The following is a 24,426-nucleotide window of genomic DNA, read 5'->3' as shown; positions in this document are numbered from 1 at the left end:
TAGAATTAGAGCTTTGGGAGACTAGATATCAAATGCGGCGGGAGCCACACATAAGCACAGGGGGAAGATCAGGATTGAAATTCAGGGCGTAAGAATGTCAAAGATAAGATTCGGTGATCACATTACTAAGTCCAATGAAATAAGAAACAATGAAATTATGACATGCAATGGATTGAGAAAAAATCTAAGAAAGATTAAGGTAATGAGTAGTAACAGAAACAAGATTAGCAATACACCTAACAACGAAATTGGGGACGACGAGGTAGAGGAAGTGAAGGAATTCTGCCGATTATGAACCAAAACAACGCAGGATGACATAGAAAGCAGATTAACACAGCGAAAGAGGGCATTCCTTGCCGAAAAAAGTCTATTACTATCAAACTTGAGGAATAAATTGCTGAAGACCTACGTTTGGAGCCCAGCATTGTAAAGAAGTGTACGACTGAGTGTGAAAAAACCGGAAAACGAGAGGACAGAAGCGTTTGAGATGTGTTGCTATAGGTGGATGCTTAAAATTTGGTGGAGTGATAAAATAGGAAATGAGACGTTTTCTGCGGGATTGGTGAGGGGAGGAACATGTAGAAACGCTGATAAGAAGTAGCGACAGAAGGATACGAGATGTATTAAGACATCAAGCAAAACTTCCGTGGAAACGGAGCTGTAGAGGAAGACAGAATGGAAAGCATCCAATACACAACAGATGGCATAGGATGCAAGGGCTACTCTGAGAGGAATTCTTTGCAGGCCGCATCGAGGCAGTCTGAAAACTAATCAGTCCCCACACCACCGCCACACTCCAGTTTTGGAGTTTCCGGCTACGGAATTAGCAAATGACCTTCCGTTCAGCGATAAAGAAGCTTTGACGTAAATTCATATTGATTATTGCATCTGAAGTTAAAAATCCGAGCAGTTCGAGGTTGGTACCATATCTCATACCAACCCTACCCACAGAGAGCAATAATGAGACGTACAAGTTAAAACATGTGTTTGTGCCACTCATTTCACTTAAATGTTAAAATTTGTTATTGAAATCTAATAAGAATATAATTGAAGCATACGAATGTTTTAATTTGTTTTTGCCATAAAGAGTGTCACATAGGAGAGACTTCGTACATCGGCCAGTAATTAAGACCTCTTCTGAGTTTACCTGGGAAAAAGGAGAGCCTTGTCCACATGCAGCTAACTGAAGCATATTTTGTCAGGAAGCACGATAAGATCTTACTCAGTGTCTCTCCTAGGGATCTGTTATGTAGAGAGGGCACTGTGTTTTCTTTAATGTAATGTCACTTAAGGTACGTGCTCTTGAAGCGGGTCCAAACGGTTCAGTAAGACGGGGGGCTGCTGGGCGACACTCGATAGTAACAAGGCATGTATTGTGCTGCAGAATGAAGCAAGTTTCGCTAAGAAATCAAAATGGTGAAACGAAACATGTGGCACAAATAACACAGTGGTCTCAGTAAACCCATACAGCTGACGGTAATTTTGATAATAATAATTTAAGTACCAGTTAAGGAACTAAGTCGTGCTCTTCGTAGCAAGACACCAAAAATCGAAAGTTTCTTTTCATGGGTGTCAGTCCTAAAAGCAATAGAGATTGCACTATCGACGATTTCACTAGTAGCACAGGGATAGTAACTCTGGAAACCACGTTGTTAAACCTAGGTTATTGAATAAACCTTTCGAGGTCTTGCAGAAGCAATATTATATTAAATGTGAATTATTATAGTTTACTTACCATCAAGATAACACAATAATAATTAACAAAAGAAACAAATAATTAAAAACACAATAAGGTAAAAGCAAATAATTTATTGCTATTGGCATGTATCGACAGCTACAAAATCATACAAGCTCAGAATGTCAATATACAAAGCAAAAACGAAAGAAAAAAAATATTCATGCTAAGCGATGTGCCACGGTACAATACACGAGTTCGTGCTCACAAACAACAAGAAGCGAACGGCTGTGACATGACCGGTGCGCGGTCGGCATGCGAAGGCCGTCATCAATGATACGTGAGAGTGTGCTGTGGAAGGGGGTGGTGGGGGCGACGCTGCACCACGGCAACCACCGGCAACGAGACGGAACCAGAATGCGAGGCTGTGCTGCAAAGCAGAGCATGAGCATCTATTAAGTCAGGTTAGGGCGAGGCAGTACCCCAATTCCTCGTGTGTTTTATAACGGACAGCCGACGGTAGGTGACGTCACTACGGTGTACTGCGTTCTTCCTCACTGGCGTAAGGACAGTGGACCCCTCTGTATGCGTTTTAACTTCTCTCGCCCGCAGTAGTACAATGGTATCTCGATTCGACGTCGAAATAAAAGTGTATTTGTGACCCCTTCACCTCAAACCGAAATCTTCCTTGTTATAATCGTCGCGCTTCACTGCAGTGCAAATCGAAGTTAAGACACGTAATGTACTTCGGTACTATTCAGATGTCCATGTACTCTTTTTAATTTGGGTGTCTGATATTCATTTCTCACAAACAGTGTTACGAGTGATAACCAGTGGAGGAAAGATATCCCGGAGAAACGTTTCGCTTTACTACCAGTACCGTACAATCAGGTAATAAATAAATTAATACGGAATTCCAAAATCACTTTCCAAAATGTGGAAAATAGTGATAAAGTGATGGCGTGCTACATTGCCTAAGTTGCCGACGTTCCTCTGGTAAAAGAAAACTGAAGAAACATCATCGTCGAGGCTTGTATATAAAGAAAAGTAGCATTAAAAGTGTAACTGCACAGCAATAAGGTGAAACAGAGCAAACTGCGAGAGTGTTTCTGATAGCAGACAGTCTGACATTCCAAATAATAGAAGCCATCTTTTATGAATCTAGTAATTAAACTGAAATGAAACGGAAAGAGACAGCCTATTTTAGTCTCATGAATATGCTGAAAGTCTAACATCCAACAGATTTGAAACTTCGTGGCAGATTAAAACTGTGTGCCGGATCGAGACGAATTCGGGACCGGACAAGTGCTCTACCATCTGAGCTACCCAAGCACGACTCACGATCCGTCCCCACAGCTTCAATTCTGCCAGTACCTAGTATCCTACGTTCCAAACTTCACAGAAGCTCTTCTGCGAACCTTGCAGAATTAACACTCCCGGAAGAAAGGATATTGCGGAGATATGGCTTAGCCAGGAAGTTTCATATCAGCGCACGCTCCACTGCAGATTGAAAATCTCATTCTGGATCCAACAGATTTGTTTGAATTTGTTTGTCTGATCCTATGAAGTTGCAAGGAATTGGTGGATCGGTGTTAGAAATCAGACGTAATGAACAATGACAAAAATCTACTGAGCTTGTATCTCGATCTCCGAGCATTTTTAACGAAAATAATTCTTGAAAAATTGATACAATTAGACAGACAAAAAATCTACTCTCTAAGCGGGCGCAGGAGAAAACACATACAAAAGTTAAGGAAATGTGCAAGCTCTTGGACCCACTGATTTCTTCTTCTGGCAGAAGGGTTGAAGGAGAGGGAAGAGGGATGAAGGATAAAGGACTGGCTTTAAAATTTCCTTAATGTTTGTACATGTTTTCTCCTTCTCCTGCTTGGTGAACAGCTTTTTAATCCATCCAGTTGTAATCAATTTTCAGAGTATTTGTTGTCACATATAATCTGCTTCAATGCCCCGTTTACCATCACTTATAATACGCATGGCTTTGAGCAGTACATCAGGGTGAATTACAGTTCAGCAACAGACCACTGGTTATGAAACTGTAGTTCACATTAACGTGCTACTCGAAGCCAAACATTTTGTATCAGCTGATGGTGAACATGACATTAGAACCGGTCGTATGTGAAAAAAAAAATACTCTGACATCGAGACGTAATATTTTCATATTACTGAACAGTACTACACCCGCTACATGACACTGACGATGACACGGACTAAAATGAGGGAGTAGGTCGTATAAAGAGGGTGCCAGAGTGCTTCATACCACCGCCTGACATATTCACAGGTGGAATGGGGATGGAAACCACAGACGAATAACGTATCCGTATATAACGAAAAACATTTACTGGAGAGATGGAACAAAAAGAAAACGACTTAATGAGGAAACTACAGAGCAGAAAGAAAGGAGGAGAGCGGTTATGCAGTCCACAAATACGAACTGGTCAACAATGTTTAAATGAAAAATGAATGGCTTGTGAAGTAGGTATCTACGTTAACGTGAATTTCTGGAAGTAAGAATACACACATTCTGGTGCAGGGAAAGAAGTGGACAAGAATTTCCTTCGTTTTTCATCTGAGCATAAATAAACAGAAAATGCAGCTGTTCGTGTAGCTGGTTTCCATTTCGGTTTCTTAACTACTACGCGGTTTGAGGCGCCATGTCACGGATTGCGCTGCCCCTCCCGCCGAAGGTTAGAGTCCTCCCTGGGGCAAGGCTGTGTGTGTTTTAAGCATAAGTTAGTTTAAGCCAGTTGACGTAGTGTGTAAGTCTAGGGGCTGAAGACCTCAGCAGTTTGGTCCCTTAGGAAAACACACATACACATAACTGCTGCACCAGCTAGCACAGAACTGAATATATTTTATGTAAGTACTACACGTTGCATCCTGTAAGATGACCATATCTAATATAATTTACTAGCACATTATAATATTAACTTTTTGCAGGTTCTGAAGAAGATGTTATTACTAACGTTGAAACCTAGGTAAACAATAAAGTTAACCTGCAACTGTAGGCGGTATATTCTTATATAAACAATATCAGTTGCTGTCGCTGCATAAAAATGTTTAAAAAAAAGAACTCGTAAATAGCTTTTCGAAGATCGCATGAGCATACACATTACTGTATCGAATCTTGAGTTCTATTTCTAGGCTTGACTCCATGACTGTTACAGAATGAGACTTTCAACTCGTAAAAAAAGTGACGCAACAGATGGTGCGATGTCGATCAAAACTGGTTCAACACTTGCTTAGAGTTTCACTGTATGTAAGGGATGGAAAAATATGCGACGGATAAGAACATGACCCAAGCGGTAGTTCTGACTTTCAATTTCACAGCCGCTACTTTATTTCACTTGTGAGATCCCGACAGTTAAAAATTGCTACAGAGCACCCAACATGGAAGATGGATCTTCTTTGCATCAAGAGTACACACTGACCGTTCATCCGTGAGAAAGATCCCGTACGGTTATAATTAAACAAGTTGCTGAGATTACCCAAGAAACGGCGAAGCCTTGATGGCAAAGCTAGGAGAGCAGCGATGTTCCAGCTCGACCGTGAACGGCAGCCTAGCATGGTTCCTCGGTGTTACCGGTGGCTTTGGATGCAGCTGCGCAGGGACAGCGCGGTGCGGGGATGGCGTGGAGTGGGGGCGGGGACTGGGGGCGGGGGGCGGGGCTTGCCTGTGGGCAGGCGCAGCGTGTGGTCGCGCGACAGCTCCGCCACGGAGACACCCGCCGCCGGCTCCTTCATCACCAGCACGTTGACCTTGGTGTACTTGCGGAAGGCGTCCGGCATCTGCGGCCGGCCCAGCGGCTCCGACGGCGCCGGCTGCAGCATGATGGTCACGTCGCCGCGTAGCACCGACGGCTGCGCTGGGGGCGGCGGTGGTGGTGGCGGGGGCGGGAGGCGGCGGGGAGCGCCGGGGGCCGGCGTGGCCGCAGGACCGCGAGAGGCGGCGGCGGCTGCGCCGGGGGCGGCCGGCGGCGGCGGCGTGGTCGCGACGGCGGGCAATACCGTCGCGGCGCTAGCTGCGGTCGTGGTGGTCGTGGTGGTGGTAGTGCGGCTCTTGGCGGCGCCAGTGCGGTTGCCGCCGCGGAAGTTCTGCTTCTTGACCTTCGGCTTGGACCTCGGTGGCGGCGCCGGCGTCGCGGCGATGGGAGGCCGGGCGGCGGCGGGCCCCGCTCCCAGGAAGCCCCCGCGTGGCCCAACACCGGAGGCGGGCACGCCCGCGGCCCCCGGCGCTCCCACCACCCCCGCCGCCCCCGGAGGCGGCAGCGCTCCGTCCGGTGGCTCGGCCGTGCCGTAGAAGACCAGCGCCCACTCCTGCAGATTGGCGCGCCCTGCGCCGCCACGCGCCACCTCACCTCACCTCGCCTCGCCTCGCCTCGCCACGCCTGTCTTGCACGCCAGCAGTCACACGCACAAACACCCAGGCATGCACGCGCACCACTATCACACACGTAGCAGCAGCGGTTAGTAGCGCAGCAGGGCATATTGTGTTCCCAGTGTCCAATGGTGATGTGTGTCAAGAGTCCAGCTACATGGAGTCAGCTTCATGTACTCCTTGTGGGCGGTAGTGTGATATACGCAGCCATGTCTCCACCAGTACACATCAGCTACTACGAGGTGTGTTTCGCATATGTGTCTCGTGGCAAATATGTGGCTGACACCATCTGGTACAGATGCTCTTTACTGGACCAACACAGAAAAAAAAAACCTAAAGCATGAAGATGACTCTAATTTAGCGCACAGTATGATCGATTTGGATTGTGTGTCCGTTTGCAATTTTTATCACATTTGACGTTGCTTTAGTAGCCATATATTATCTGTGGTTAGAAGTATATGCATTTATGGGTATTTAGTGTAAGAAAAACTCTTTACCTCATCTGTTTGCTACTTGTCGGGTCTGAATTCTCGGAACAGTCTGTCGTGTCAGAAGTATATTTTCCAGTCGTTTGGCTACCATTACCCCTACTTTCCAACACCAAGAAAGGTTTCTTAAATTGCCTTAATAGTAAGTGTATATGTCCTTCTGTCCAGGTAAGTCAATAAAGGAAAAACAAAAAAAGCTTTGACTTATCCACGATATTGGAGTTTGAGCTCCGATTTGGTAGATTAGGTCATCTGATATCATACTGAAACCGGCCACCACAGACTGGTTGGTGTTTATTTCGAGTTAAAGAATATGTTTCGCTCATAAATCGTTCAAATAATTGTGTCCTAAATAATGTTCTGACAGTCTTTTCGTGTCTAATGCGAAGCAAAATGAGCTTGATGCTAAGCTAACAGCACCAATACCGGCTGATTTTCTTCTACATCTACATCTACATGGTTACTGTACAATTCACACTTAAGTGCCTGGCAGAGGGATCATCGTACCATTTTCATACTACTTCACTCCCATTCCACTCGCGAATGGCGCGTGGGAAAAACGAACACTTAAATCTTTCCATTCGAGCTCTGATTTCTCTTATTTTAAAGAGAAAGCTGGTGATTGAAATTTCGTAAATAGATCTCGCCGCAAAGAAAACCTTTGTTTCAGTGACTTCTACCCCAACTCGCGTATCATATAAGTGACACTCTCACCACTATTGCGCGATAACACGAAACGAGCTATCCTCTTTTGCACTTTTCCGTTATCCTCCGTGAATCCCACACCGCGCAGCAATATTCCAGCAGAGGGCGGACAAGTGTAATGTACGCTGTCTCTTCTGTTCTGCCAACAAAGCGCAGTCTTTGTTTCGCCTTCCCCACAATATTATCTATGTGTTCTCTCCAATTTAAGTTGCTTGTAATTGTAATTCCTAAATATTTAGTCGAATTGACAGCCCTTAGATTTGTGCGATTTGCCTTATACCCAAAATTTATCGGATTTCCTTTAGTACCCATGTGGATGACCTCGCACTTTTCTTTCTTTTCTTTGTTTAGTGCCAATTGCCACTTTTCGCACCATGCAGAAATTTTCTGTAGATCATTTTGTAATTGGAATTGATCGTCTGATGATTTTACTAGACGGTAAATTACAGCATCATCTGCAAACAATCTAAGGGGGCTGCTCAGATTATCACCTAGATCATTTATGTAAATCAAGAACAGCAGAGGGCCTATGACACTCCCTAGCGGAACGCCAGATATCACTTTTCTACTCGATGACTTACAGTCTATCACTACGAACTGTGAGCTCTCTGAGAAGAAATCACGAATCCAGTCAGACAACTGAGACGATACTCCATACGCACGCAATTTGATTAATAGTCGCTTGTGAGGAACGGTATCAAAAGACTTCTGGAAATCCAGGAATATGGAATTGATCTGAGATCCCTTGCCGACAGCACTCATTACTTCATGGGAATAAAGAGCTAGCTGTGTTGCACAAGAGCGATATTTTCTGAATCCGTGTTGGTTATGTACGAACAAGACATTTTCTTCAAGGTGATTCATAATGTTCGAGTAGAGTATATGCTCCAAAATCCTACAGCAAATTGAGGTCAGTGATATGGGTCTGTAATTCAATGGGTTACACTTATTTCCTTTCTTGAATATTGGTGTGACCTGTGCTTCCTTTCAGTCTTTAGCAACAGACCTTTAGTCAAGTGAACGGTCTTTAGAAACGATGGATGCGTCATTACCTAAAAAGGTACTTGGCTGCAAGGAACAACCGTGCAATTGTCCACCTTTGTCCCTGCAGCATGGTTATGAATATGTCGTCTACATTGAGCCGTCCCAGAGCGGAGCAAAAGACCGGCTGAGACACATCTTTAAGGATATAATGTGGAACTGTCACATCAGCACCCATATTATAATTTTCGCTACCTGTTCTACGTGCGGAAAGGACTGTTTTACTACATGACTCAAGTAAGACTTATCTACATAGTAAGATGTGTACCTATTTTTGACGGCATCTGACATCCCTAGGAAACCGAAGTGTGCAAGTTAACTCCTGTCATTGTTTAAATTTAAACATTTCCCTGTAGTAGCAATTTTCTGTCTGTGCTTGGGATAACGTGATAATTATATTAAATGTTCATCAGAATTATAACCATTTCCTCACGAACCGGTTTCGGGTTTATACATCACCTTCATGTGACAACCGAATGTCGCAAACACAGCGAAAGGGACGTGCTACTTACACAGATAATATTTACAAAAAACATAACAAAATTGATAACGTGTGGAGTGTTTACATAGGAAAGTGTCACATTGTCTCCTCATGTACAAATATTTACATTAACTAGGAAAAGAACCAAAGTTTTTATGTGAAAATACATTTAACAGTTAATGAGAGAGTAAAGCCATATTAACAGTGTCAATATAGTACTTGTAAGTAAATTAAATTTAATGCAGGAGAAATAGAAAATTGAGTTTTATCATTGAATGCTAACGAGGAACAGTGAGTGTCAGATCGTGAAAAGACAATGACGCGTACGGCAGTCGTCACCAGCGTCTAGCATATAACCACAATATTGGCTGCAAATGACAGCAGGGGGTGCGACTGAGAATGGATAGTGAACGTAGTTGAAGTCCTTACCCGACGGATAACTCACAACAGTACTGCAATGTTAGTGGTGTTGATACAAAGCAGAGAAATGGCAACGATAAAGAAAGCAAACATTGCAGCATAGCTACAACAACAGTTGCCGAAGTTGACGTTTCACCAGACTGGGAAAGAAGTGGCAGATGAAATATTAACGTTTCTGTAAGACGAGTCAGTGGAATGTGTGGTGTCGTATACGCTCGGCTGTGCAAATGACATACATGAGGAGTACAATGACGACTATAAGTGCTTAACAAGTATAACTGATATAGAAAAAGGTGTCGAGTCATGTAGTTCATCACCCTTGTCGGACAGGGAGACACAAAATCCCGTCTCCAGCGAAACGTTACAAAAGAGAATCGTTTCCCAAGGAGCGGAAGCTAAAAATACGTGCAAGATCATTCACATCTTAGTAAAAAGCAATTCAAACAGATTTCGAGTAAGTCCGCAGCAATATGACATGCGCAGTGCATTAGAAAAACCACGGATGTTCAAGGCAGCACAAGACGCACTTGTTCCAATGTTTGCGCATTTCAAGGATGCGCGATACAACTTACAGAATGTGCAATTACGCATATCAAACTGCGCGCGCCAAAGGTTAGAGTGATTTCAAGGGAAGCAGTGGATGGTTGCATAACTACTAACAGTGCTACAGAATTACAAGACGTAAGACAACGAAATTTCGAAGAAAGTGTCAACGTGACGATGCACAGCAAACTGCGGAACTGGCCCGAAAATGTGTAGATGAGATAAACAAACTTATCCCATAGTTCAGTAAGGAATTTGTTTTCACCTTCGACCAACCGGGATTTGAAGACGAACTGCATCTGAAAGGAACCCTGGAAGTTAGAGATACCAAGAGAGTTGTATGAAGATTCCTTCAATGCCTTAGCGCATTCGTGTACAATTGTGCCAACTGTTAATCTGGGTGGTAAATTGGCTGGAAAACTATTTATTGTGCTGCGAGAAATTGGAGCTGTTCTGCTCCATATGATCGTCTCTCGAGTGCGTGATTTTGCCAGCACAGTATGGAATTTTTACATCAGCGCAAGCAAGAGTGGGAAGATGGGTGTAAGAGAACTACAATGTGGTATGAGCTCTGCTTTTGGCCAAGAGCTTGTAAAAATAACTTTGATTTGCTTGAACCTTGGTTTGTGCATAAAAAATCACACTCCTTTAGAGCAAACTATTCCTCCTAAAAAGAGTCTGACATTGCAGTTCATACAAGCCTGAACCACTGGATAAAACGAGCTTCTGGATGTTCGTGTTTTCCGTCTTTATAATAGTACCACACTGTCCACAGCTGCGCCTTAAAGCATAGCCAGTTTCGCGATAAGCCCCACGAAATAGTTTCACATCTGGTTGCGTGCCACGCATCCTATCTGTTTTCATCATCCCATTACACCAATTTGATTCTATTTGCATTCCTTAAGAGTGAACATCTAGCTCCTGCACGGTTTGTAGCTCCCAACGAGTTCGCTTTCGAACTTGATTGTGTGAACCTTTGTATCAGTGCAGTGCGCCATTTTTCATTCGACCTTCATGGCGCAAGTTAATGGTTTATTTTGAATATTTCTTAAATGTCCATTTTGTGAAGTGTAATACACTACTGGCCATAAAAATTGCTACACCACGAAGATGACGTGCTACAGACGCAAAATTTAACAGACAGGAAGAAAATGCTGAGATATGCAAATGATTAGCTTTTCAGAGCATTCACACAAGGTTGGCACCGGTGGTGACACGTACAGCGTGATGACATGAGGAAAGTTTCCAACCGATTTCTCATACACAATCAGCAGTTTACCGGCATTGCCTGGTGAAACGTTGTTGTGCTGCCTCGTGTAAGGAGGAGAAATGCCTACCATCACGTTTCCGACTTTGATAAAGGTCGGATTGTAGCCTATCGCGATTGCGGTTTATCGTATAGCGACATTGCTGCTCGAGTTGGTCGAGATCCAATCACTGTTAGCAGAATATGGAATCGGTGGGTTCAGGAGGGTAATACGGAACGCCGTGCTGGACCCCATTGGCCTCGTATCACTAGCAGTCCAGATGACAGGCATCTTATCCGCATGGCTGTAACGAATCGTGCAGCCACGTCTCGATCCCTGAGTCAACAGATGGAGATGTTTGCAAGAAAACAACCATCTGCACGAACAGTTCGACGACGTTTGCAGCAGCATGGACTATCAGCTCGGAGACCATGGCTGCGGTTATCCTTGCCGCTGCATCAAAGACAGGAGCGCTTGCGATGGTGTACTCAACGACGAACCTTGGTGCACGAATGGCAAAACGTTACTTTTTTGGGATGAATCCAGGTTCTGTTTACAGCATCATGATGGTCGCATCCGTGTTTGGCGACATCTCGGTGAACGCACATAGGAAGCGTGTATTCGTTATCGCCATACTGGCGTATCACCCGGCGTGATGGTATGGGGTGCAATTGGTTACACGTTTCGGTCACCTCTTGTTCGCACTGACGACACTTTGAACAGTGGACGTTACATTTCAGATGTGTTACGACCCTTGGCTCTATCCTTCATTCGATCCCTGCGAAGTCCTACATTTCAGCAGGATAATGCACGACCTCATGTTGCAGGTCCTGTACGGTCCTTTCTTCATACAGAAAATGTTCGACTGCTGCCCTTGCCAGCACATTCTCCAGATCTCTCACCAACTGAAAACGTCTGGTCAATGGTGGCCTAGAAATTGGCTCGTCACAATACGCCAGTCACTACTCTTGACGAACTGTGATATCGCGTTGAAGCTGCGTGGGCAGCTGTACCTGTACACACCATCCAAGCTCTGTCTGACTCAATGCCCAGGCGTATCAAGGCCGTTATTACGGCCACAGGTGGTCGTTCTCGGTACTGATTTCTCCGGATCTATCCACCCAAATTGCGTGAAAATGTAATCACATGTCAGTTCTAGTATAATATATTTGTCCAATGAATACCCGTTTATCATCTGCTTTTCTTCTTGGTGTAGCAACTTCAATGTCCAGTAGTGTACATAAATCCCATGGAAGGTTGGTCTCTGCACCTCCCCGACACTCATTTCCTATCGCTCTCCTGATGCACATGTGAGTCATTAGCAACTGATATTTTTCCTGCCATAACTGTTAGCACTGTCAAATGAGCTTTATTGGAGAATGAACTTGCGACCCCGTGATCAAGGGGTTCCTTTAAGCTGACACTCTGTGTCAAATGCTTGTAGATTTCCAATAGGTACATATCTCTGCTCTTCTTAAGAGAATCTAAAAACTCCACATTCTTCATCATATCAGTGGGCTTCTGCTAAAAGATGATCGGCAAACTTTTGAATCTTTCTTTCTTGATCTCCAGCTCCGTACTTACTGAGATAACCTATTTGCTACAGCGCTGCCTGACCTGCCAATCCATACTTACTCATCCATAGGGCTTGCAAGTGATTTTATACACACCACACTGTGTCACAGGTTGCAGTGTATTTTACTACTGAATAAAAATTTTGATATACTGTTGGTATTATAAATGTAACATTTAGTTTAGCTTTTTTTCAAGGTTAAATAAAATTCTGACCATATATGACATAATGCACCAGGTTTTATAAATACTGACTGGTTCTTGTTGGCCAAAGTACAGAAGTAGTGCAATTTGAGCCGTTTTCTTTTTTCGTAACCATTATTGAAAGCGACATATTTGACAGTTTGTAGTTATGTTTGCAAGGCAGATTCAAATAATGGAACTCTGTCCTGTCTTGACTGATAATACACTATGAACAAAGAAAACGCGTAAAATTACACTGTTTCTGTACGTTGGCCAACAGGAACCAGTTAGCAGTTACAAAAACTTGCAAAATTTCAGATAACCTTGTTGAAACGTTAAATTATTGCAACTAAAGACCGGCGTCTTACAATATCGAAAGCATATTAACATCTTTATTCAATAGTAAAGGCGATTGCAACGTTGACACAGACCGGTCAGCATAAAATCACTTGCAAGCGCTGTGCAGTGTACGTCTTTGCCAGAGAGGCAGAACTGTGGCAGTTAGGTTATCTGAATATGACAGGAGCTGTAGATTAAGAAAGAAAGAGTCGAAGTTTACCGATCATTTTTTAGCAGAAACACACACATATGATGAATAATGTGAAGTTTTACATTGTGTTCAACAAAGTAGAGAGATGATACTATTGGAAATACCGGTAATCTACAACTTATGACGCGGAATGGAAGCTTAGTATTAAATGGCCTACTTCAATTTCAATTTCCCTTGTAATGTTTTAGTTACAAATACTGGATTGAAACTGTAAATTCAGTTTTATTTTTTCATCGTTTTTTCAAGGTCAAAGCTCTTCGTCCGTGTTTTCTTCGTAAACAGTGACACGAAAAATTACTTACTACAGGCCTTCACTGTGAAGATAATGGGGAAACCAGAAAAAAATGACAGTATAAAACAAAACAACTGCATTAAACTTCATAAAATCCAGGAAATCCACAGCATATAGTAGAAAGAAGAAAACAAATAACTCATTAATGATTCTGAAACTTCAGCGAAACATGTCTGGGGAATAAAAAGAAAAACTGTGTTTTTCTCAAGGCAGGCCCTCTCCAAAGACAAATTTGTAATACTTTACTATGTTAACACTCCACATGTCATCACTTTTGCCGTATAATATTTGTGTTAGTGTTACATCATTTTATCTGTTTTCGTGGTATCAAGTTGTCACCTGAAATGGGCAAGAAGCTAAAATAACGAAATAAATATAATTTTGAAGAACCTTTTCTGTTTCACATTAAAGATTTACCGTGTTAAATATTTGACTTTAAGCTTCTAATACATCTACGGCTAAAGACACGAAACGATGGTTACATTGGTTTTATTAGTCTCCCGTTATTTTCCATAGCCCTATGAAACGTTCAAAATGGAGAACCATTTATACCTTCTCTTAAGAAATTTTTAGCAAACAGTGCATAGTGTCATACAGTTTGTTTTAGGCTTAATCATTGTGAAAGTAAGTTAAAAAAGCAATAACATTCTTCTGAAAATCTAGTTCTTTTATGTCGATGTTTTATCTAATGAAGAACCAACATTTAACAGGCAGTACCCTTCTTTCGATTCATTGTTTTGTGGCACTGTAAGTGGTAAATATATACGGAAAAGGTTTAAAATTACTGTCGAAGTTTTTTGGAAGTCACTAAGGGCTCATTCTCAAATACTGGATGAATATAGTCTGGGTAATTTTCGCACCTTGAGGTACATTGCCTCAAGAGGTCTAGATAGGTTCTAACTCTAATACTTGTCTGATTGTGTCAAAACTTTAACGTAAATTTATACTTGTTAATGAGCACATTATGACAGCATTTAAAATGTTCTTTATTTTTTGCAGTGTGAAGCGGTAGCCACCACAAACAAGTACTGCCCATTACTTCTTTGACGCGACGCCCAGACTCGGCGGAAAGAATCGGTTTGTTGCCAGTTACGAACAAAATGATTTTTAAATCTGAATTCGAAAAATCGGCCCCAAGTTAGTCTAGTGAGATAATACTTTTATCGATATGCATTATCAGGAACAGAAAGAATAGCCAGTACACCAGGAGCGACTGAGCAGCGCTGTTGTATGCGGTACAAGGCAGTGCAGGCCAGGGCGGTGTTGTCGTTGCTGCATTACTTGTTATTCTCCCTATTTTACTGTCTCTGTTAATACACGCCAATAATCGAATATCTCAACAAACTGGTTTGGAACAACTCTGTCGAATGGGTGCGTAAAGTTCCGCTTCAAAAATAATTTGTTCGTAACGGGAAACAAACCGACGCTTCCCGAAGACACTACACGTCGCATCATATACTGTCATATACTGCGTGAGCGGTATTCTTCTGCGGTAACTGACGCTACACATTATAAATAAAGAAACAACATTTCAAATGTCTGTCGAAATACGAGAGAAAATGCTCCTGACGACTGTTATGAGACACACCATTCGCTGATCAGTCAGAACATTATGATTGCCTACCGAACAGCCGGTAGTCCACCTTTGGTACGGATAACAGGGGAGACGAGTCGTGCAATGGAAGCAATGAGGCCTTTGAGTTGGTACCGCATTTGCACATTCCCGTAAATTTAACGGAGGGAGCGCTGAACTCCGTCGCCACAGTCACATACCAGATGTGTTCGACCGCGTTCAGACCTGGAGATCAAGTGGAAATCGCCATTGAGTTCCTCGAACCACCCCATCACACATCTGGCGTCGTGACATGGCGCACTACCTTGTTGAAATATACCACTGCCGTCGGAAAACATGATCGTGATCTGCAGCCAACGTAAGGAACTCCTTGGCCGTCATGTTGTCTTGCACAAGCTTCACTGGACCCACGGATGCTCATGTCATTGTTCCCCAGAACATAACGGAGCCGACGACAGCTTCTCCCCATCCCACAGTACAGATTTCAAGGAGCTGTTTCCCTGGAAGACGAAGGATTCGCGCCCTACCAGCGGCTTGATAAAGTAGGTATCGGGAACCATCAGACGTGCAACGTTCTGCCACTGCGTCAACGTCCAGTACCGATGGTCATGTGCCCATTTCAGTCGCAGTTGCCGATATCGTAGTGTTAACATTGGCACATGCATGAATAGTCGGCCGTGGAGGCCCATCATTAGCACTCTTCTATGTACTGTGTGTTCAGATACAGTTCGCCGCCTGTCCTCTTTTACCAGTCTGCACAGCCTACGAGGTCTGCCATCTGGCCGCCCAACCCCATAACGTCTGGACATTGTTTCAGTATGGTTTCACCACTTGTTAAAGTCACTCACTACAGCACTCCCCGAACACCCAACAACTTGTACAGTTTCGGAAACGCTTGTGCCGAGCCTCCTGTAAATTACAATCTGCTCTCCGTCAAACACCATAGATCACGCACCTCCCCAGTCTACACACGGACAGAACGCACACTGATACTACCTGCACACCGAGCGAGGTGGCGCAGTGGTTAGCACACTGGACCCGTATTCGGGAGGACGACGGTTCAATCCCGCGTCCGGCCATCATGATTTAGGTTTTCCGTGATTTCCCTAAATCTCTCCAGGCAAAAGCCGGGATTATTCCTTTGGAAGGGCACGGCCGACTTCCTTCCCCATCCTTCCCGAATCCGATGACACTGATGACCTCGGTGTTTGGTCTCTTCCCCCAAACAACCCAACTACATGCACCGTGCGTGTGTCTGACTAACAACCATTCCTTGTCAGGTGACGCTGCTATTGCGTGGACGTGTTTATATCAATAGTAGGTCGACGGTCATATGTGTTCTGACTGATGAGTGTATATATGCGACGGACTAGTGCTACTATTTGGTGAGAGATTCTGCCGTAAGTAAAATAATCTGAGGCCGTTAGGTAGCGTAGGTGTAGACACACTACTGAACGAAGCATCTAAAAGTTGTAGTATAAGGCAAGAACTGACCTTGTAGAAAATAAATTTCCAAAATTTTATAAACTTACATTCCGCAACAGAACTAAAGTATCATTTCTTCGAAACCGCTTAACTGTATCCCATTCGGACAAATAAGTTTGAAATTTGGCTCAAAGGTTCCTACAATCTTCCTCTTTTATGGTTCAAAATCCTGGCACTCTGCGATGTTACCCTCAGACTCGTCGACGCCTCAAACACCACACTGTCGACACATGCGAAAACAACGCAAGAGCTCGGAAGTTCATGTGAGGTATCAAGTGAATTAATGATATCACAACGGCACCAAATTTCACTACAGTTCTGCTCAACTCCACCTTGGACGTGCCATTCGATGGGCAGATCGTCACATCCCCTCTTCCCCCCCCCCCCATTTCACCCATTCTTTTGACGCCTCTATGATAGAGGGGAGTACCGCGATGTCCAGGACTATTTTCTTATGGGTGGCTGAGGAAAACATTCCAGAAACATTTCCTCGAAACCGATACGATGAAGCGTCTGAGGGTGACCATAAAGAGCGTAAATGAAATAATGTCTTCCCTTGTGGCGTTGATACCAACACCCTTCGAGGTCGGAAACGACATTTTGCAGTATTCTGAGGGCCAGGAAGACGTCCTTGTCAACCTTTTACACTGACGACAAAACTTTTCGTTGGACATCACGGGTTGGGACATCATAAAACGCTATCTCACATCTCACCCCTTTCGAATACAGTGCGACCGCAATTATTGCTCTGATGTCCAGAATGAAGCCACTAGACTCAGTTTAAAAAACATTCGTCGAAATTTGATTGTGATCGTAAGCAGCAAAGTGTCGTTATGCCTTTTCAGAGCTCCTGTTTCACACCCTTCAATGATGTGATCGCTGAAGGGTGTGACATTGACACATGCTTGATAAAACCTCAGAGAATCCCTTTAAGTCCCCCAGTTTTGCAAAACCCTCTGTGGCACTTGCCCACATTTATTAAGAATTTAGAAATGTATATTTACAGAGAAAATATTTGAAGTAACCCTAGGTGCCTGCAGGTAGGAAACCAGTTAACACATCTCCTAGGTTAGGTGCCTGCCAGCAGATGCCTCGGAGAACTTTGCAGGTTCTCTCTGTAAAGGGGCATTTTTAAAATACTCAATAACTATAGGCAGCTGATGTCGCAGAGTGCTACTCTTCACCAACATTACAGAAATTGGTGTAAGTGCCTATGAACCAAGTTTCAAACTAATGCATCAGAATGATAGACAATTACTGGGTTTCGAAAAAGTCGTCCTTTAATTCTGTTGCACAGCATAATTGTTAAGACTAATGAATTATATATTCAACAAACAGGCAGCAAGTTCGACATCTGAGTTAGGGAACATCTCTATGAAGAGAAGAAAACTGCCCTAGGTAATTAACTGAACTCATACCAACATACAGAGCGCAATATACACGACAGTCAAGAAATTTCACATAAAGCACTGGAAAGCTACATGCTGAACATACTGGAAGAAATGGACGTATTTGTATAAGGTAAGACATGCCCACAACGCCCGCTTAATGAACCAAACGACTTCAGACGAAACCCTACTGTGACGTCTTTGAAGGTCTGCTGATGTATCAACACGGCGAGCGCGACGGGATATCTTGCAGTGGACGCTGCCCAGCATTCGTTCGCTCCCTCCCTCCAGATGCCGCAGGTCGCGGCTCCGCTGGATGCACCCCAGCCAGTGCCGTCATCTCCCCGCTCCGTCCCAACTAAAGGTAAACAGGGCAGCCACGGGGCAGTGATAGTACTGACGAAGGACCTGCCTCTCAAGTGCCGTTCCAATTTTAATACCTTGACACCCTTTCTATAGTCATAACATTCTATGTACACTTAGCTTATATAGTTATTTAAAAATAATATGTCCTATCATAAAGCGGTTCCACTGTCATACTAGTCCACACTACACTGTAAGCCGTTTATGTACAGTATTTATTTTACAGACAGCGAATTTATGCCTAACACTAAATCATTTGGATGGCAATTCCGAAAGCGTGTCTGCACTAACACTACCTAAAGTCCATATCATACTTTACTTAAGGTGGCCTAAAACAGTAGCAATTTTCCATGGTACTCTGGTATACTACAGTTTTTGTATGTAACGTTCGGCACTCTGTAAGATAACATCTTCTCATTGCCATCTTTGTACATGACAGATTCTGAAGATGGCCAACAGCTACAACGTAAAACTGTAAATTTTGAACAATAAAAAAGCGATCAAGACGAAGTTTCACATTCTCTAGTGCAATGATGACAGTGTATTCATAATCATTTTATATCAATCGTTGTCTTTTACTAGTACTACACATCTTAAATCAGCAGCATTACTTAATTAGTTCTGAAGTTTTCTAACAAAACTTTTTAGAAAGACTGAATTGAAATTTATGCTTAGCTGACATGATCATTCAGTGCAGGAAGTTATCTATAAATCTGTGCTTTAGTCTTCTTGTGAAAACCAATTTATTTACCAAGATAACCTAACATTATTACTGGCTTACTAGTTTCAACAATATGTATTGCCATAGTCAGATCCATAAAACTGGGCAGTGGTAGTTTCATCATACAATGAGTGAACCACTCTGTTACATTAGAACTATAAAATATGCATAACGAAGTCAAGATTACGCCACGAAGGGGCAGGATGTGGCATGCATCTGTCTTGTTCGTGCCATTTGTATCCCAAGTTGTACATCGATTTTGATAGCACATCTGACAAGGCATTGTAATTGCTTCACTTTCATATGGATATTCTATAGTCCCAACGTGACAGACAAGTTTAAGCACTGTACGATGTAACTATAACTGTCCCATTTTATAGATCTGACGATGGCAATACATATTGCCGAACTAGTCCAGTAACTGCGTTGATATAGAGAGCTTGACAAATAAATTCGCAAGAAGACTACAGTATTGACTGAAATTTCTTGGAAGTTATGTTAAGACAACGAGTAAATAAACTATCAACATACGAAATCATTTTATACATTTTATTTTTGTTATTATTAAATCCTAGACAGCTGCGCCACGTTAAAAGTGTAGGTGACAGGAAGTTCTGTTTGTAGTAAAAGGAGGGGAGGGGGTTTCGGGTACAAGAAATTCCATGCCCTCCCTCCCCCGCCCCTGGACCAACCCTTGTTCCCCCATGGGAGTAGTGCAGTTGAATCACCCCATTTAGACAGCAGGGCTGACGTCGAAGCGTGTGCGCTATCTGAGATGTTTGTAAACTTTGTTGGAGGTGCAACGCTTGCGTCGCGTCGTGTTAGTAGGCAGAGCCAGCCCGCGCCGCCGCTGCCGGAGCCACCTGCCGCAGCCACCTGCTGCTACCCACCCAGGAAGCGTCCCTCGTTGTGGATCTCGAGCGTCCACCGGCCGAAGGGCTGCTCGCCCCACGTGTGGACCGACATGAACGGCCAGTCCTGGAAGCCGGCCCTCGACACGTCCTGCGGCCGGCGCGCCAGCAGCGTCGCCCTCGTGCCGGCCGGTGACGTCAGGTGGATCGTGAGGTCGCCCCGCCGCGAAGACACCAAGCTGATCTTGGCCTGCAACAGCGCCACGTCTGCACTCACATCCCAGCTCCTCTAGCGAACGAAATACAAGGCTCCCGTCTTTAGAGGATGCGTGCAGGGGCGGCAGAAATTACTCACCCCCGACAACGTGAACCCCAGCGATATTGTCCGGCAACACACCCGACCACACGAGCATTTTCTGTCATTTGTGTTATTGAAAGGTGATCATCGCGAATTTAAGAACAACAAATACGAAAGCTGAATTCAAATGCCTCGTGTAGGAACATTTAAAAATCAGAAGATGTATGGCGACGTTAGAGAAAGGCTTGTCCGTTGTCACAACACAAGTACCATAATTTATGTCTCCAACAACACCAATTGCAAATGTTTTGTAACAGATAATATCTCTGTCATAATAAGCCTCCAATCCCTGTAAAGGCTTGTCACTACCTCTCACCAAAGCAAGAGTCATCCATGAGTTCCCTGGTACAACTTCATTCGTCGTACAAGAAAAAGTAATCTTACAGCCAACAAATGTTATTGGCCCACTCAGTATCTCCTGTTGAGACACAGGGTTTGGTGTCTCATTAAAACTAAAAACAGTCTTGTAAACTGGCATTCTGCTCGTCCTAGTGTATCTCCTGCGGCGGTACAGCATGGCTGTGTGCTGCGTGCTGCTGCCTGCAGTCGACTGACGCGGAAACAGGAAGCGCGCCTGGACCCCAGCGCCGGCCTTATCGTTGCGTCACTTCCGGCATCCTTATCAGCAAGTTTGATTTTTGGGAAACACGGGCCTAGTAATACTAGGGCCCGTGTTCACCGGCAGCCTCGCTCAGCGGCTAAGTCCCGCTCAAGGCCACCCGCCTATAAGGCGGGCAGCACGCAGCAGCACGCAGCACACAGCCATGCCGTACCGCCGCAGGAGATACACTAGGAGGAGCAGAATGCCAGTTTACAAGACTGTTTTTAGTTTTAATGAGACACCAAACCCTGTGTCTCAACAGGAGATACTGAGTGGGCCAATAACATTTGTTGGCTGTAAGATTACTTTTTCTTGTACGACGAATGAAGTTGTACCAGGGAACTCATGGATGACTCTTGCTTTGGTGAGAGGTAGTGACAAGCCTTTACAGGGATTGGAGGCTTATTATGACAGAGATATTATCTGTTACAAAACATTTGCAATTGGTGTTGTTGGAGACAGAAATTATGGTACTTGTGTTGTGACAACGGACAAGCCTTTCTCATTGTATACAAGGAACAGAAGAAAAATCAATACAAATGAAAGAGTTAATTTATGGTGTAAAATTTATGGCAGATTATCTAAATATGTTGATGTACAAGGAGATGTAACAGTATATTATCATTCTTAATAAATTTGTCCTACCCGAGAACCATCCTTATCTATCCCGTGAGATTTTTTTTTTAAAAAATAAAAACACTAATTCAGCTACTGAAGCATCTGTATCTTCTGTGGGTTGCAGGGGTTATGACCCCTGGGGAGGTGGGTGGGTGTTTTTCATGACTGTGTGCGCCGCCTTATAGGCGGGTGGCCTTGAGCGGGACTTAGCCGCTGAGCGAGGCTGCCGGTGAACACAAGTACCATAATTTCTGTCTCCAACAACACCAATTGCAAATGTTTTGTAACAGATAATATCTCTGTCATAATAAGCCTCCAATCCCTGTAAAGGCTTGTCACTACCTCTCACCAAAGCAAGAGTCATCCATGAGTTCCCTGGTACAACTTCATTCGTCGTACAAGAAAAAGTAATCTTACAGCCAACAAATGTTATTGGCCCACTCAGTATCTCCTGTTGAGACACAGGGTTTGGTGTCTCATTAAAACTAAAAACAGTCTTGTAAACTGGCATTCTGCTCCTCCTAGTGTATCTCCTGCGGCGGTACGGCATGGCTGTGTGCTGCGTGCTGCTGCCTGCAGTCGACTGACGCGGAAACAGGAAGCGCGCCTGGACCCCAGCGCCGGCCTTATCGTTGCGTCACTTCCGGCATCCTTATCAGCAAGTTTGATTTTTGGGAAACACGGGCCTAGTAATACTAGGGCCCGTGTTCACCGGCAGCCTCGCTCAGCGGCTAAGTCCCGCTCAAGGCCACCCGCCTATAAGGCGGGCAGCACGCAGCAGCACGCAGCACACAGCCATGCCGTACCGCCGCAGGAGATACACTAGGAGGAGCAGAATGCCAGTTTACAAGACTGTTTTTAGTTTTAATGAGACACCAAACCCTGTGTCTCAACAGGAGATACTGAGTGGGCCAATAACATTTGTTGGCTGTAAGATTACTTTTTCTTGTACGACGAATGTCGTTTGGTAATATTACAGGCTACTGCTGGATAATACACAGAACAGTTTGGTAATATTAAGGGGGGGAGGACGTCAAACGGGCCGACTTGGAGCACGAGAGGCACCACAGGACATTTTAATTTCCAGTGTCTATACTTCTACAAATAAATTCATAAAACTTTGTCAGAATGACCAGCAAGGATTCAGAATTCACACTCATAGCAGTGGAAGTTCGAAAACATAACGAAATAATTTTATTTACATGTGAAATTTCATCATTTTTTTCACTTACTAATGGAAGCATTTGTTGCTATAGGTATACTTTTCTTTATAAGTAAGAGAGATTCTTCGATGAATTTTTCACAGCATACAAACCATACTTAAGGTGTATGAAATTCTAGAATTTTTCACATCTATTAAAAACTGTGGTAAAAATTGAGGTAATTAACTATAAAATTTGTGTCTTTTCTAAACATGAAGTTTAAAATACAAAGCTCATTCGTTTTTTTCATACATTAAATAAATTCTGAGAGTTTCATACACCTGTAAGTATGGTATGTATGCTGTGCAAAATTCATCGAAGAATCTCTCTAACTTATGAGGAAAAGTGTACCTATAGCAACAAATGCAGCCATAAGTAAGTGAAAAAATGATGAAATTTCATATCTAAAAAAAATTATTTTTTTGTTTTCGAACTTCCACTGAAATGAGTGTGAATCCTGAATCCTTCCTGGTGATTCTCACAAAGTTTTATGACATTATTTGTAAAAGTATAGACACTGGAAATTAAAATGTCCTGTGATACCTCTCCTGCTCCAAGTCGGCTCGTTTGACGTCCTACCCCTCTTAAGACTACTGCTGGATAATACAGAGCGTATCAAATAGAATCCTCCCATTTGGCAAGTCTATATTTCTGGCTGGCTCTGAGCACTATGGGACTCAACTTCTGAGGTCATTAGTCCCCTAGAACTTAGAACTACTTAAACCTAACTAACCTAAGGACATCACAAACATCCATGCCCGAGGCAGGATTCGAACCTGCGACCGTAGCGGTCTTGCGGTTCCAGACTGCAACGCCCTTAACCGCACGGCCACTTCTCTATATTTCTGAAACTAATAAACATGTACAACGAATTTCGTTTTTTGATCAACAGAAAACTGAAAACACATGGCTGTTCAACATACCCCTCTTGAGATGCACGACATATGACAATGCGGTACTCAAACTGTTCCCACGCTGCAGGGAGCATATATTGAGTTACAGGTTCCACAGCTGCTGTTATTCGCTGTCTCAGTTCATTCACTGTTCTTAGTAACGGAGGCGCGTATACAGAACCTTTTATAAACCCCTCAAGAAATAATCACAAAAATGGCTTTGAGCAAATAAAATGGTTCAAATGGCTCTGAGCACTATGGGCTTAAGTTCTAAGGTCATCAGTCCCCTAGAACTTAGAACTAATTAAACCTAACTAACCTAAGGACATCACATACATCCACGCCCGAGGCAGGATTCGAGCCCGCGACCGTAGCGGTCGCGCGGTTCCAGACTGAAGCGACTAGAACCGCTCTGCCACACCGGCCGGCGAATAATCATCTAAAGGCAGGACTGGTGACCTTGGAGGCCAGTAATGTAATTAGAAGGAAGGTCAGCGTCGGCCGTAATATTGATGGTTCATTGACAGCAAAAACGATTTTCAATCACATAGTGATCATGCAAGATTTCGCAACTGTCTGCTTAATGCTCTTCCTCCCACGCAGTTTTATTCCGTCGCAAGGGATGCCAAATGCACGATCCCCTCGCTTCAAAACTGATACTGTTATTACTCAGCTTAGCCGCGAGTCCGTAGAGGGTGGTATATGTAACGTACAGTATAACTGGTCAGCATTACCACCCGGAGTTTGCGAGTGTAAGTTGGACCTTCCTTGATGCGCCTT

General features: G+C 43.7%; 1 protein-coding gene across 1 annotated transcript in view; it reads right to left on the bottom strand.

Annotated features, from left to right (window-relative positions):
- The window catches only part of LOC126199436 (furin-like protease 1), a 286,856-nt gene that overhangs the window by 3,722 nt on the left and 258,708 nt on the right, over positions 1-24,426 (bottom strand). Inside the window, exon 10 of the mRNA XM_049936353.1 lies at positions 20,014-20,224. Coding sequence (XP_049792310.1) covers positions 20,014-20,224 — 211 coding nt within the window. The remainder of the gene's footprint in view (positions 1-20,013; positions 20,225-24,426) is intronic.

This window comes from Schistocerca nitens, chromosome 8 (genome assembly GCF_023898315.1).
Source record: "Schistocerca nitens isolate TAMUIC-IGC-003100 chromosome 8, iqSchNite1.1, whole genome shotgun sequence".
NCBI classification, from domain to species: Eukaryota; Metazoa; Arthropoda; class Insecta; order Orthoptera; family Acrididae; genus Schistocerca; species Schistocerca nitens.
Note: the sequence above shows the minus strand (reverse complement) of the source record. Positions and strands in the feature narration are given on the sequence as shown.